The 15853-nt window shown below is 38.7% G+C and overlaps 3 protein-coding genes across 4 annotated transcripts in view; 1 reads left to right on the top strand and 2 right to left on the bottom strand.

Moving 5' to 3' along the window:
• Nucleotides 1–8823, top strand: part of LOC137395117 (lysosomal alpha-mannosidase-like) — a 22911-nt gene extending 14088 nt beyond the window's left edge. The window contains exons 9-21 of the mRNA XM_068081918.1: nt 1673–1742; nt 2153–2373; nt 2561–2677; nt 3665–3859; nt 4937–5158; nt 5304–5422; nt 5754–5940; nt 6203–6289; nt 6465–6555; nt 6637–6785; nt 8033–8182; nt 8306–8417; nt 8539–8823. Of these exons, the coding sequence (XP_067938019.1) occupies nt 1673–1742; nt 2153–2373; nt 2561–2677; nt 3665–3859; nt 4937–5158; nt 5304–5422; nt 5754–5940; nt 6203–6289; nt 6465–6555; nt 6637–6785; nt 8033–8182; nt 8306–8417; nt 8539–8618 (1800 nt within the window). The 3' untranslated portion in view covers nt 8619–8823. The remainder of the gene's footprint in view (nt 1–1672; nt 1743–2152; nt 2374–2560; nt 2678–3664; nt 3860–4936; nt 5159–5303; nt 5423–5753; nt 5941–6202; nt 6290–6464; nt 6556–6636; nt 6786–8032; nt 8183–8305; nt 8418–8538) is intronic.
• LOC137393207 (uncharacterized) lies at nt 8821–9930 on the bottom strand. Its single transcript, XM_068079655.1, has one exon. The coding sequence runs from the start codon at nt 9928–9930 to the stop codon at nt 8821–8823; it is 1110 nt and encodes a 369-aa protein (XP_067935756.1).
• LOC137393044 (protein cereblon-like) lies at nt 9866–15853 on the bottom strand. Of its 2 annotated transcripts, XM_068079432.1 has the most exons (11): nt 15759–15853; nt 15163–15529; nt 14985–15021; nt 14784–14845; nt 14091–14293; nt 13373–13528; nt 11390–11510; nt 11227–11295; nt 10853–11059; nt 10569–10762; nt 9866–10457 (listed from the first exon to the last, which is right to left on the bottom strand). In XM_068079432.1, exons 1-11 carry the CDS (start codon nt 15773–15775, stop codon nt 10271–10273), a joined length of 1620 nt encoding a protein of 539 aa, XP_067935533.1. In that variant the 5' UTR covers nt 15776–15853; the 3' UTR covers nt 9866–10270. The 2 variants fall into 2 exon arrangements, with proteins under 2 accessions (XP_067935533.1, XP_067935534.1); XM_068079433.1 differs by lacking the exon at nt 10569–10762 and having other exon boundaries at nt 10277–10457.

Here is a 15853-nt window from a genome sequence, read left to right as displayed (position 1 = left end):
TAATATTATGGTTCATTTTAAATGGGGTCGACTGTACTAATATTATGGAGGTGGGAAACAGCTGAGCACAAGAAGGTATGGCGCCTTACAGTGCCTCGCGTTGCGCGTTCACAACTCGAGTTGTGAACACGCAACGCGACTTTTCAAAAGTAAGGTGCAATATATCGGTATTACGGTAGCATAACCGTAGATCTAGTTATATTAACAATGGTATATCAATAGGCACCCGTTAGCTAATAGAAATTAAACTATGTATGTACTGTAAAACTAAAACTAATAACGAACTATTAGAATTATACTGTGCCGAGTTTGCAACTCGAGTTGTACAACTCGAGTTGCACAACTCGAGTTGTACAACTCGAGTTTGTAAATATAACTCGAGTTGTACAACTCGAGTTGCACAACTCGAGTTCATCAAAACCCAAGCCGAGTTCTTTCAACAGCAACTCGAGTTCAACAACTCGGCTTGAGAACATCTCATCATTTTATTTTCTCTAGCTAAATGGAATTTTTTTGTGCATCATTAAACGCCGTTAAAATAATTTCTATGTTCATTTTCGGTGTTCATTCAGTTTCTTGTCAGATTCTAGAGAGATGACTCTTTTTTCATTTGAAAAAGAAGTTGCCCGGCTGGCTGCGAATTTCTTTTTCCCAAACAGGTTAAGTTATAATTAGTAAATCAATAGTTATAAATCAATAGTTATAGTTAGAAAGGAACACAAAATTCGAAATAAAGTAGCAAAACTGATGTTATCATTCAAAAAGTGCTGTTAAAACGTAAGAGGTGCTCACTTAAAACTCATTAATTTAAGCCATTTTGAATAAAATTTTGGAATTTTGTGTTCCTCTCAAATTATAACTATTGACTTTCAATGTAATGATGTAGGTTTTGATTACTAAAACTCAATTACTAAAGCCAATCATGAGCCAAAATTTTACTGCCGTATGTAAACCTGTTTGGGAAAAAAATTTCGCTGCTCGGTTCTCATAAACATGTAGATTGTTTTTTAGTTTGCTTTTTACATTCTACAATTGTTTTTGTCTCGTTATATTTATAGAAATAAATATGCACAAATATCGCCAATATGTATATAATTTAAATGTGTCTATATATTTAAACTAGTGTATTATTATTAAATTTCTGTAAATGAGACACCCCAATTACTCACTTTGCTTTTTTACAAACCCGTGTTAGTTTTGTGTATAGGTAACACAACTCGAGGTCATAAACCCAGGCCGAGTTGTACAATTCGGCAACTCGAGTTGGACAACACGGCAACTCGAGTTGTACAACTCGAGTTGTGAACGCGCAACGCGAGGCACTGTAAGGCGCCATAAGAAGGTGTGCTCCATAACTTTGCCGTTGTGTGGAGTTGTTGAATGTATTGCTCAGTATGCAAGCATATATGTGCTACATGTACTCTACTTGTATACTGCATGCACTACATATACTGTACTTGTATACTGCATGTACTACATATACTGTATTTACATGTATATACTACAGGCACTACATATACTGTACTTGTATACTGCATGCACTACATATACTGTATTTACATGTATATACTACAGGCACTACATATACTGTACTTGTATACTGCATGCACTACATATACTGTATTTACATGTATATACTACAAGCACTACATATACTGTACTTGTCTCACAGGTGGTAAAACAGCTGAGTTTCTTTGCACATCTGCAGTCCCCAGAAGACCTTGCTACACTCGATGTACTAAGTAAGTGGCAGGTAGCAGGGTGTGCTAGTGTAGAGAGGTCATGACTACATGATAAGAGATAATTGTTACATCTCGTCTATACGCTTGTTGAAGGATCCAATATTGAGTTTGGTCAAAAATCACATAAATTGCGTTGAGACTGTCTGATTTCATCCAGATTTATAGATCTTCTGTAAATCAGTCATAGGATCTTACAACTTCTACAAATTCAGGGAGACAATTTGTACTCTTACGAGATATTGTTCTCGACTCGCATGTTAGTTTACTGATGCTTGAATGTCCATGAAACCACACTAGGGCGCATTTACCTGGCTCTTCTCTGGTCCTTTGAGTGAGTTATTTTTAGACAGGCTATTTTAGCGACTTATACATGGAGATGTGTAAGTGAATGTGTATGTTTCTCGTCATAGAACAAGCGATGGCTGTAAGTCAGCACCATGATGCCGTAAGTGGCACAGCCAAACAAGCAGTCACATATGACTACGAGGAACGGCTGAGTGATGGACAGAGGCAAGGCATGCTGCTCGTCAATAAAGCCTACAAACAACTCTTACATACTTTTTTACCGCAGCAGGAGTTGTGTCCCCTCCTTAACATAAGTAGATGTAATGTGACGGAGACCAGTAAGGAGGTGAGGAAGTTTATGCCAGTGTACATCATTCTATCATATGTACCTAATATTTCTAGACTTTGTGGTTTTTACCTGCTTGCTATGGGTAAACCAATCAAATAAAATTTTTTGCCCTTTCTGCCATGATAATTTTCATAGGGTGTGCACTGTTGTTTGAAGTAACAGTAGTTAGATAGTTTTTTTGTAGTTTGAGGTGGTGGTCTACAACCCGCTGGGTCGGAGTGTAGAGAAGTTCATCAGTCTACCTGTTAGCACACAGGCACTCAAACTGACCGACTCCCAAGGCAATGTTCTGCCGATACAGGTTGGTATAATTTACTGCAGTTCACACTGATACGGGTAGCGGTGATATCCGCCCCTAGGCTGATGTGGGCACCTGAGCCATGATTGCTAGCTCACTTTTGGTCACATTGTGTATTCACTTACTGTTATTCAGTAACACCATTTATTAGGTTGCTGTTGCCTGGTAACATGGCTCCTAAGCTACTATTTGATTTATTAGCATTCTGAGTTATAGATTATATAGAGGGTGGTATCGCCAGGGAGCATGAATGAATCCAATATGGTCCTCTTATGCCTCCTGTGGCATTACTCGCGCTATATATTGCAATGATGACCAAATATCTCCCCTTATCTAACTATAAAGTAAATTATATTGTAAAGACTGCGGTGAAAGTACAAGGGTCTGGGTAGCCATCTCTGGTATCAATAAGAGGCGAAGATGTGCTGGCAGAGAGTGCACTCTAGCTAGTTGCCCTATTAAAGTTTGATCATTCTGTTATATGGCTGTCAAAATATAAACTGACTTTTAAAAGAGCTGAGTCCCGAAGGTTGCCTCTTGTTACTGTTATAACAATACAATATACAGTCAATCAAATGGAATCAACGACAACCAGTTAAGATTGAATGCAATTGTAACCAGTTCGCGATAGATTAGTTCTTAAATTAGTTGAAAGCACTTCAATTTGAACTACCGTTAAACCTCTAATTGAAATAGTGGTGGCGTTCAATTAGAGGTTTTATGGTATATGCTTCTTGCATACACAGTTTATGTCAGAGCAAAGTATAAGGCCACCATACTGGCCCTTATCATAATATTATTCTCCTTTTGTAAATTCCTCCGGTAGCATTGCTCATAACTATGCTATTTTCATGTACATAGTCTAGTTTGACTCTTATCCTATAACATCGAACATAGGATTGCCGTCACGCAGTAACATTGGTGATTGACTTATTATTATTTAGCAAGATTTTGTGGCTTGTTTTTCAAACTTTATAAATTGGTTTGCAGTTCACATCGATCAGCAACAGAACGGCTACCATACCAGAGAGAAAGGGTAGCGTTGCCACTCATGATCTCTGGTTTACTGCTCAGTTACCTCCACTTGGCTTCTCAGCATATTTGGTCTCCCCAGCTTCCAAAGTCTCTAAGACAGTCATGCAAGTGCAGACAACACCAAAGACTGACATAGTCATCGCTACAAGTGTGAGTATGAGGCGTCTTTATGTTAAACTTTGTCATGAGTAGGAAATCAAGGCTAACATCTTACGGTATTAAAACCAAATATGGCAGCTTGTTGTTAGGAAACTAGTTAGGCTAACGGTCTATGTTTATAAAACCAAGGTTATTTCTCAGTACATAATTACACCCATTTATGAGAAACTGATATGTAAACAGTTGGATAAATCTGTTATTTTGTTTAAGAAGTCATCTTTTTCTATGCTTATTTGATAGTCATGAGAGAGTCTAAACCGGAGTTATTAGAAAGTCGAAGGTTATAGTCCCTTCTTTTAGATCGGACTGAGAGGTAATTAATATTATTGTAGGGGGGTACCAGGCAGTGTTCTGAGAGGCATCAGTGCAATATGGGTTATAGAGTTAGAGTCTTTAGGTAATCCCTCAGTTTCACTTGTCTAGGATCTCAGTTCACTGATGCCTGAGGTGATATGGGACCAACAACATGGTTTTTTGTTATTAAATATTTGAATACGGTTAAAAAAAAATCTTGTGGTAGCCCATGATCACTGCATGATATCATATATCATGCAGTGATCATGATCATGACCCTTTTAAATAAATTGAGTTTTATTTTTGTTTTATTTTAGCCAAGTAGCCTTTAAACTGGCTGATGCTGTGTATAACAGAATAAGAATTTACTATTGCATGAGAAATATTGATTAAACATGGATTCTGTGTTTTCCTATGTTGATGTTTTGACTAAAACTACATCTCTTTGTGTTTATTTGTCTGTGCAGATGTTTTTATGACTTTCTAAAGAGAATCCCAACCACAGATCTACATTATTCTTTTTCACATTGTATTAACAAATCCTAAAAGGTTAATATCTTTCCATCTACGTTTTGCACTTGTTTCTTCCTTTATCCCAACTATGAATAAATACGTATAATTAAAGTTGTAGTATTTTTCTGGTATTTATGAATAGAAATATTTCATGACTTTAACTGCCAAGGTGCTATCTTGTACAACTTGACTGTCTAGCAAAAACCTATTATTGTTTTATGATCTCATGTGTAGCCAGACACCATCGTGATTGTTCTTTAGTACATGGAGGTAATATTCGATCGCAACACCCACCTTCTCAAGCAGATAAGCAACCTTAAGACAGCTGTAAAGGCTGTCATATCCCAGCAGTTGCTCTATTATGTTGGAATGAGGGGAAACAACTCCAAGCCTGAGTTTACAGCCTCTGGAGCATATTTGTTTCGGCCTGATGGGACGTCACCCAAACCGCTCTCTAAGTCTATTTCTATTCAAGTCTTCAAGGTAGTTTAAAGATATTAGTATGGCTGGTTTAGTACTTCATACCTCTGAAAGGTTGAGTAGTGAGAAGAGCGCCTCAATGTGACAATATTTATGGTATGGGCGCTCTACCTTTGGTTGGGAAGATAGAGAGTGCTTGTTGTTTCAGGGCGCCCTCTTCCATGAGGTGAGGCAGACGTTTGGTGAATGGGGCAGTCAGGTTTTCAGGCTAGCTATGGACTCGAGTCACCTTGAGATTGAGTGGACTGTTGGCCATCTTCCTCTAAAGTGTGTAATGTACTTCGTCTGTCTGGCCTAGTTAAATATGGCTGCGTAATGGCGTTTCCTCAATCTCAAATTGTACATTCTTTTAAATATCACCAAAAAGTGTAGTTGTATCTTATGCATGTTTAAAACTTAGTAGGAGCGGCACTGTTACTCCTCAACATGTTATTTTATTTGCTGCTGTTGTGCTGTTAGTAAAATTGCTAGAGAGATGAGCATTGCTTGTATCACTAGTTATTTATCATAACTACATGTAAACTTCTATGAAAAAGTGATTCGTTCTTTTGTCATTCTGCCTCATACGGTAGTTTGACTGTCTGCTACACTATTACAGAGGAGTAGGCATGGAAGTAATCAGCAGGTTCACCTCTGATCTCATGTCTCAAGAGGTTTTCTACACAGATGCTAACGGCCGACAGATCCTCCAGCGGACTAAGAACTACCGGCCCACGTGGAACCTGCAAGTGAATGAACCTGTGGCTAGTAATTACTACCCCGTCAACAGCAGAATATACATACAGGTCAGTCGCATCATTTTTTACCTTTCACTTGTTTTTTATTTGTCCCTCTTGTGCAGCAGGCAATATTGTTCATTATGTTTACTGTTAGTAGCAGCAGTTTTCTGGGTCTTGCTAGGTATTAGAGCAGATCTGTCAATTTGCCATTTGCGATTTGTTGGAGCAATGCTGTATATTTATTAGATTAAGATAGATGAGATTGATTAGCTATCGTTTGACAAATGCTGTAAGACCCAAAGGCAACTAAACTTGCGTGTCTTTTCAGGACCTAAAGACATCTGCTCAGCTGACGGTGCTGACTGACAGAACTCAGGGAGGGGCGAGTCTTAACAATGGCAGCCTTGAACTCATGGTCGGTACTCGATTGCTATGTTCACCTTCCTTTTAACAAGTAGTACTTGTTCATGCTGGCAGGAGATTGGATACACTTCTGCATTGTGGAGACTTATTGCAGCATGCCATTCTTTGTTATAGCATGAGTTAGATTGCAGTGGCGCTCATGATTGACTCCGCTATTTCTTATGCAGCTGCATCGAGTCACGATGGATGACGACGCTCTGGGAGTTGGAGAACCGCTGAGAGAAAAGGGTGCCGATGGCAAAGGTCTTTTCGTCAGAGGTCTGTACAATTTAACTGTATTGTGTAGCACCCATTTTCTGGCTATGTCTTCGCAACTGCTCATTAGCTTTTCGATTGCAGGCAAACATTACCTTCTGCTGGAAAGGATCAGCGACTCGGCTAGGGCTCATAGAGACCTTGGTGAGAGACTTTTTATGGCTCCCTTGGTTACTGTCTCTCGTGCTGACACTACGACTTACACATCCTGGAGGAAACATCATCAGCTAAGGGTAAGAAAATATGAAGGTTGGCTAAACGTAAGCCCCCATACTCGTGCTGACAGCTGCTAGTGGAAATCTATTTTAGGCATTTTACGGAGAGACAGCATTGACATAAAATGCTACATGACAGCATTCTCACATGGCAGCTCTTCACCTTGTCATCTGATTCGTGCATAAGATTTAACTACTTGCTTGTTTTACTTAATTCAAAAGTGAACAACAACAAAACATAAAAATGCTAATGATGAGAATATAAATGTGTGTGGGAGACACTTGAGAACTGTCGTATTATTAAAAATAATGCCCTTGCTTCACCCATAATTTTTTCCGAGGTCTTCCTGTGTTGAGATGGCATACGTTTTTTTACCTATGGAAAAAACTGCAGATTAACCGGTAAAGCCTTGGTGGTGTGAGGTCATCACAAGTACGATGTAAGTTACATGGAAAAAGAGTCTATTACATAATATGTGGACAAGCAAAACATTAATCCTTTTTCTAGCTTTTTGTCACATATAGAAGACTAGCTGAATGCTCCGCATTAAACAAGCTTTTGCACAGAAAATTTATTTTCAAACAACATAATATGATATTTACCACTCTAACATTTAAATGATTATGTATTGTATATTTCTGTGTAACTCATCCTGTACCAGCTGCTGTGCCTACTACAGCCCTACATTGATTGCAATATCTTTGTTGGCCATGTGAGTTTAAGCATTTTTTTCACGTATGGACATGCATTTTTCTTCTGGTATGGCTTTACACATAACGCTAGCTGCAGTGTTGAGCGTGAAGCCATGAAAGATTGGCATGTGTAATAAGTAGGTGCCCAATATATTCCATAGTATAGCCAGTTTAACAGCATAGTGTATTGGATAAATGCCTGTCTGCAAAACTGTAGGCTCTGAGTTTAAATCCAGTTCACAGTGAATTATATCATTCTGATATATTCATTTATTGCTATAACTGGACATGCAGACTAACATTGAGATATATATAGATGGTATTTAAACAAACATTTTCCTAAAATTGTACATGATGATTAAACTTGGTAGGGTAGAATAGAGCTACAACTCCTGCTAGTGCCAGTTGAACGCAAGCAGTTATTATAGATAGCTATAATTATCTATATTATTATAGATAGTTGAACGCAAGCAGTTATTATACGTAAATTGTAGAATACAAAAGAGCTATCACTCAAAGCTGTAACATTCTTAGTTATACGCCTTTGCACACTCTGAATGGCTTCACTTTAGAATTCCTTCCTTAAGCAAGCGCTGCCGGACAATGTACACCTGCTGACTTTGGAGCCGCTTGAGAATAAGAAATTCCTGCTGCGGCTCGAACACTTCTACAGCGCTGGAGAAGATAAGGAACTGTCTAACAATGTTACGGTATCTCTAAAGGTGAGCTTATTGCACATATCTCTTCACGAATCCATTGCTTCTTCAGTTCTAAACCAGTGCTTGACATAAGTTAGCAATCTCACCAAGGTATGGCTAGCAGTCACATCGCATCTTCCTTTGCAGGATCTCTTTACTGGCTTCACAATTACAACTGTTCAAGAACTGACGCTAGAGGCAAACCAGTATCTTGCTGCAGCATCACGGCTCAGATGGAACAAGAAATCATTTACGAGTAGTGAGTACTATTCTCACAGCTGTGTATTTCCTTGCTGACATCCTGTAACCATTCTGCCATCAATTGGGAGTGCTGTTCACCATATTATTATTATACTGTATTTTTTTTATTTCTTATTTAGAATATCAACCGATACAAGGAGACCTGAATATTGAGCTCACACCAATGGCCATAAGAACCTTTGAGGTGTCCTACAGCTAGTCATTCCATTCACTCATTGGCATCCTGACACCTGCTTCCAGCTTTATATTCTTATACAGTATTCAGTATTTGTGCACCTTTTGACTGATCTGGCTTTTCTTTTTGGATATGAAACTTAATCACACCGACTTGCGCTATGCAAAGCAATAACCTTACCTGTTAATCATGCATTCATTTCAAATAAATGTGATCTATTGGATGTTCATCGGCTGAGTATATCGAGTCGAGTATATCGAGTCGAGTATATCGAGTCGAGTATATCGAGTCGAGTATATCGAGTCGAGTATATCGAGTCGAGTATATCGAGTCGAGTATATCGAGTCGAGTATATCGAGTCGAGTATATCGAGTCGAGTATATCGAGTCGAGTATATCGAGTCGAGTATATCGAGTCGAGTATATCGAGTCGAGTATATCGAGTCGAGTATATCGAGTCGAGTATATCGAGTCGAGTATATCGAGTCGAGTATATCGAGTCGAGTATATCGAGTCGAGTATATCGAGTCGAGTATATCGAGTCGAGTATATCGAGTCGAGTATATCGAGTCGAGTATATCGAGTCGAGTATATCGAGTCGAGTATATCGAGTCGAGTATATCGAGTCGAGTATATCGAGTCGAGTATATCGAGTCGAGTATATCGAGTCGAGTATATCGAGTCGAGTATATCGAGTCGAGTATATCGAGTCGAGTATATCGAGTCGAGTATATCGAGTCGAGTATATCGAGTCGAGTATATCGAGTCGAGTATATCGAGTCGAGTATATCGAGTCGAGTATATCGAGTCGAGTATATCGAGTCGAGTATATCGAGTCGAGTATATCGAGTCGAGTATATCGAGTCGAGTATATCGAGTCGAGTATATCGAGTCGAGTATATCGAGTCGAGTATATCGAGTCGAGTATATCGAGTCGAGTATATCGAGTCGAGTATATCGAGTCGAGTATATCGAGTCGAGTATATCGAGTCGAGTATATCGAGTCGAGTATATCGAGTCGAGTATATCGAGTCGAGTATATCGAGTCGAGTATATCGAGTCGAGTATATCGAGTCGAGTATATCGAGTCGAGTATATCGAGTCGAGTATATCGAGTCGAGTATATCGAGTCGAGTATATCGAGTCGAGTATATCGAGTCGAGTATATCGAGTCGAGTATATCGAGTCGAGTATATCGAGTCGAGTATATCGAGTCGAGTATATCGAGTCGAGTATATCGAGTCGAGTATATCGAGTCGAGTATATCGAGTCGAGTATATCGAGTCGAGTATATTGAGTTGATACCCAGGTAAAGTGCGTAGAGATAAAGTAAGCATGAGTTCATACAAAAAATGCTCAAAGAGAAAAAATATGCATGGCCAGGTTTGTTTGGATATCAAAACATGTAACTAACTTTGCACAAATTTCACGCGTTGCGGTCAAGTACCGGCTTCTGATACGCTAGTCAAATAATATCCGCTGTCTGGTTTATCTTCTGCAAGCTTGAAGCTAACATCTTCAGAAACATCGTGTTTTGAGCTTATCTTAGATGCGAATCAGAAGTAGTTGAAGCTAGCAATTGCTATGTATAAGCCAAGATGGCCATCCATCGTTGCTCACACCGGGTTCATGAAAATATGGTTGATGGTTGTTGTTTGCTGGATGGTCAAGGCTGTTTCAGATGACAAAGGATTCGTAGTCAACTTCGCCATCACCGCTATGTTGAACAGTTTCGCTGTTTAGCCCAGGCGTAAGTCCGTGTCTTGTTAAACCATAGAAACTCTTTGGCTGGAGAGAACTGGAGGTAAACTTCCAGCCTTTGTGGTTTCTACAGGTGCGGCAGTTGGCTATTGTCCAAGCATATCTACAAATATTGAGAGTGAATTGGTGAGTGACATAAATAATAAGCTATGATTTAAATAAATAGTAAGGGGAGTCTGTCACCCCGGTGTAGCTACACAGATATATATCATACCCTGGAAACCAGCTAAACTCTCTGGAGGGTCTTCCGTGAAGGGTTAAGTTCTTAGCCTTGTGCACTGTGAGTGTTTCATGGATGCTGCCATAGTTATTTACATATGTTCCCATAGGGCCTTCATGAGAAAGGCTAAACACCTCCGACTTCTTTGCAATAACAGCGTTGCAGAAACTGCACAGCATGTCAGTAAACTGGAACAGCGTGGTAAAGAAGTGTATAGAAATGAAATGGGAAAAAAGACTTCATGCTGTAATCAAATTGAAAACTCTCAAACAAGATACCTGCTGAATGAGATGCAACTCGTATCTCAATATTTGCACATTGGAAGTCAGTTGAAGAATGTACGATTTGCTTTTGGGAGACATGGGTATGTTTTCAGCTACCCAAAAAGCAAGCTGATCCGGAGAGGTTATGTTTTCCACAGAGCTGAATGTCTGCTCTCCCCATTGCTTCTTTATTTCCTTCTTCAGCCTCTCCATCAGTACTTTCTAACCAATTAAATGTCTGAAGTGATCATAGCTATAGGAGGTTTCATATCACTACCTTTCTATCATATGACTAGCACCTGTTCTATCATGCCATGATCATTCATAGAATCTTTAAAACTTGATCAAGAATTTAGTAATGCCAGCAACCTAAAATGCATTATACGTACTGGAGAGTACTGTGTGTAAACCCAAGGTGGCCAGGCTGTGAGATAGCTGGGCTCATTGTGCACACAAACCTGCAAGAACGCAATATAAATGAAACTACGGCAGCGCGAACAGGTAGCTCCAAAAATGACAGCACAGAAAAAACCAGCCGCGTACTATAATTACCCTTCTACTGGGCTTGACTAGGCCAGAGACTCTCTGTCGACGATGAGAAGCAGGAATAACCGTGTCCAATGGCTCACTGCACCTTGTCTCATTCATTATTCTTATTCTTGCCATTCGCACTCTCAAAATAAATCAGTCTAATGAGTTGTTCAGTTTCTCTCACTGAACAACAATGATACTCAATGTTTGCATTGGAGTACGTTGACTAAAATACAGCCACCATGAGTGGTAATGCTCTCTTGGACAATGTGTCAACATAAAATTTAAAGGCACACATCTGTAGAAAGGTAAGTTATAAAATATTTTGTCAGAAACCTACAGTTATATTTACTAATACAGTTTTGATCTAATCCCCTTGACTGTGAGACAGCGACTTGTTCACACCAGGCCTCGCACAACTGCCTTCAACTGAATAGATCAGTCTTCCTTTTAATTACAATTTCTAGCAGACGGATGAAATGTTTTAGAAGTAATAATTAAAAGATGAAAGATGAGTATAATTTAATACAAAAGTTTTAATAATTTAAAAGTGGCACAACCATTGAGACTAGCACATACCAACTGAGTGGAGAGATCAACTACCAGTATAATTGACCGCTTTGATTGTTAAGACTGAATAAGCTTAAAATTGTTTGTTTTATAGTTCTACTGAAGTCATAAAATAAGACAAACAAGTAATTTCATATAATGTTATAGGCAGCATACAGCAGATTATAGTGGGTCACTGAGATTAACTGAGTAAGAAATCTGATGATGTATTACAGTAATGTACAAACTGAATGTGAGTTACATTAAGGCAGGCTCTATAACTAGGGTGTAAATTGTACGCACAAGGATATCCTGATGTCGTAGCGCAAAGAACTTGACTCACCCAACGATTGTTTTGAATTAGTGGACTGCTCCCTGAATTTTAAAGATTACAATAACAATGCAGATAAGTCATACTTTAACACAAGTAAGTCCTACTTCAATGCAGATAAGTCCTACTTTAATGCAGATAAGTCCTACTTTAACACAGGTAAGTCCGACTTTAATGCAGATAAGTCCTACTTTAAACCAAAACCATTACTTGAATGGTATTACTATAATACATATAAGTTTTATTAAAACACAAGTACGTCAACTTACAATGTTTTTCTTAGCTCATATGCGCCACTTCAACACAGATAAACCTCCTTTAACACAGATAAACTTCACCTTAACACAGATAAACCTCCTTCAACACAGATAAACCTCCTTTAACACAGATAAACCTCCTTTAACACAGATAAACCTCCTTTAACACAGATAAACCTCCTTTAACACAGATAAACCTCCTTTAACACAAATAAACCTCCTTTAACACAGATAAACCTTCTTTAACACAGATAAACTTCACCTTAACACAGATAAACCTCCTTTAACACAGATAAACCTCCTTCAACACAGATAAACCTCCTTTAACACAGATAAACTTCACCTTAACACAGATAAACCTCCAGAAACACAGATAAACTTCACCTTAACACAGATAAACCTCCTTTAACACAGATAAACCTCTTTTAACACAGATAAACCTCCTTTAACACAGATAAACCTTCTTTAACACAGATAAACCTCCTTTAACACAGATAAACCTCCTTTAACACAGATAAACCTTCTTTAACACAGATAAACTTCACCTTAACACAGATAAACCTCCTTTAACACAGATAAACCTCCTTTAACACAGATAAACCTCCTTTAACACAGATAAACCTCCTTTAACACAGATAAACCTTCTTTAACACAGATAAACTTCACCTTAACACAGATAAACCTCCTTTAACACAGATAAACCTCCTTCAACACAGATAAACCTCCTTTAACACAGATAAACTTCACCTTAACACAGATAAACCTCCTTTAACACAGATAAACCTCCTTTAACACAGATAAACCTTCTTTAACACAGATAAACTTCACCTTAACACAACACAGATGAATTTATTCATAAAGACTCACCCAGTTATTTGTCTTTCTAGCTTGATAAGCTCAAATCGCTGCTGACCCCGAGTTATGGCCTTGACCATGGCTGTCGGATCATTTGGATTGTCACTGTTTATAGAAAGTATGTCTGCAGTGGTACCTAACAGCCGCATGCCACCTTGTCTCCTCCGTCTAAACGATGATAATGGTAATCAACGTACTTCACATGTTACCATATATGTTACTATGAGGATAAAATTAACAAAGTAACTAGACGCTTGCTAGTGGATAGTCCTTGTGGGACTAGTAGATGCCTCCCTAAACAGTTCAAAGAAACAGCCATCCTTGTACACCTAGATGTAGATCAGCGGCCATTAAGGGACTGTCCTACACTCATACAAAGACTGCTACCTGTCCAGGACTTGAGTTATTATCCCATCATTCGTTTTTATACAACTCATATATGGGCTCACATCCGGCTTATTGTGAATTATTATTTCGGTAATCATGCGCAGACAATCGTTATATTGGAGTAGTAAGAGCAATCACTTTCAACTCGCTGGCTTAAAGTGTTCGACAGAAGTTAACCAATTAAACTGACAGTTCCACAAATTATTAAATCTATCAACTTCCATCCTCCGTGAACCTAGCACAAACACTGCCACAAATCACCTAGCACAACTCACCACTGTGGTCAGGCCTTTTCTACAGCTACACACACTACATATATTTTTACTGCACAAGAAAATCAAACCTTTGGTGAAGAAAAGCGATGGCCTTCTGATGTTCCATGGCTGTACGCATCATAGCCACTTCATCCAGGTCAGACAAATGAAGAGGCATGACTTGACCAGGCACCAACACAATACCGAATTGACTGTGGGCGGGCAGCACAACCTCTGCTCCTTCCTCAAACAGAGTCCGGCCATGAACATCTTCAAGGTCCTCACCCAAATACTAGTCCAACAAATTGTATATAGAAGTAAGACAAGGCAAAGCGATTAAAACTCAAAACTCGTAACGTCCCATTATGTTTTCTGTACAAATTGAATGTGAGCTCTGCGTAGCATTACTCGCTGGGCTCTGTGTAGAAATATATTCATTACAAGATAAGGCAAAAAAGGTCTATAGAATTAGATAGAGATGGCACGTATAAAAGCAAAATGGCTGCATGTGTGAAAGCAATACAAATGCTGTCAGCCACAATGACCAGTTGCATGTTAAAGATGCAACAGCAGGACTTGTGTTACTAGTACAGAGTTGTGCTACTATTATATAATTGTGTTATTAGTGCAGAGCCTTATTGCTAGTGTGAAGCTTCTATGGCGAGCTATAGAGCTATCTTTTATTGGGGTAACCATGATTGCCAGGTAAAAAACATTAGGTAACTTGCAAACCTTGTTTATATAAATACTAATCTCTACAGATTTACCATCAAGAAACTTACCATATGGCCAGAAGGCATGCTACGGTCATATGTTATATCTCTGTCTGAAATTGACTCATCATCTAAAATAACGAGAAAAAGTCTGCTCTTTCTGTATGACAGATGTGTGCATGCAAAATCACTGCTCACATGTAAGTTCTCTCATAGCTTCAATATCTAATATGATGTTATACGGATAACATGAATGGAAAAGTAGCATACCTGAGTCATCACTATCGGTCGCTCCAGCTGGAATGTTCTAAAATAAGAATATTTCATAATAGTTACATTATTCATCGCACATAAGGTAACTATCTAACACTAATACGACCATATGTTGTGCTAATATGATCAAACATTTACATTTTACAGAAATATATTCATTTCTCACAATATTTACCACAATGACAAAATTATCGAGTTCTATATCCTCATCAATTTGGTCTTCATCACTTTCATCACTAGGCGCAGCTATCTCCAGTTCATTCATGTCCAGCTCAGCAGCAACTTCAAGCTGGATCGCGTCATTTCCAATTTCTGGGGCATCATAAAAGCTGTCGTCAGGATCATCATCCTCAATTTCTGAATGTGCGGTAACAAACCTCGCTTCACTATCACCTTGTTCAGAATCCAAATTACTTTCGGAACTAGGAACTGAGTCAGCTCCCAGAATGCTTTCCGCGTTATTATCAGCGGCAGCGTGTTCTAAATTGTTTACAACTGTTTCCTCAGCAGCACCATTTGCATTTCCTGTTGATTCGTGGGCTCTAACAAATAATTTAAAAAGCCATGTAAAATCAGATATTGAAAAACAAAATCTGAGAGTAATCAAACAACTTACATACAATTACCATAGAGGTAAAATCTATTACTTGGTAAAGTTATATAGGGACACCCGAATTAGGACTGGGCAATAGGCTACTACGTTCAATCCCAACTCTAATTTTCGAAACTGTATGAGAATCAGATTGCTCCTTTAAAATAGCAAATACCTACCCGACATTAAAACTCATCTCGCTGTAACTTCATATTTTTAATCGAGTTCCATCGCCAATGACCGCTGTGGAGTTATTACCAGTACGTAAATGTAC

Source organism: Watersipora subatra, chromosome 4, assembly GCF_963576615.1.
Source record: "Watersipora subatra chromosome 4, tzWatSuba1.1, whole genome shotgun sequence".
Lineage (NCBI taxonomy): Eukaryota > Metazoa > Bryozoa > Gymnolaemata > Cheilostomatida > Watersiporidae > Watersipora > Watersipora subatra.
Note: the sequence above shows the minus strand (reverse complement) of the source record. Positions and strands in the feature narration are given on the sequence as shown.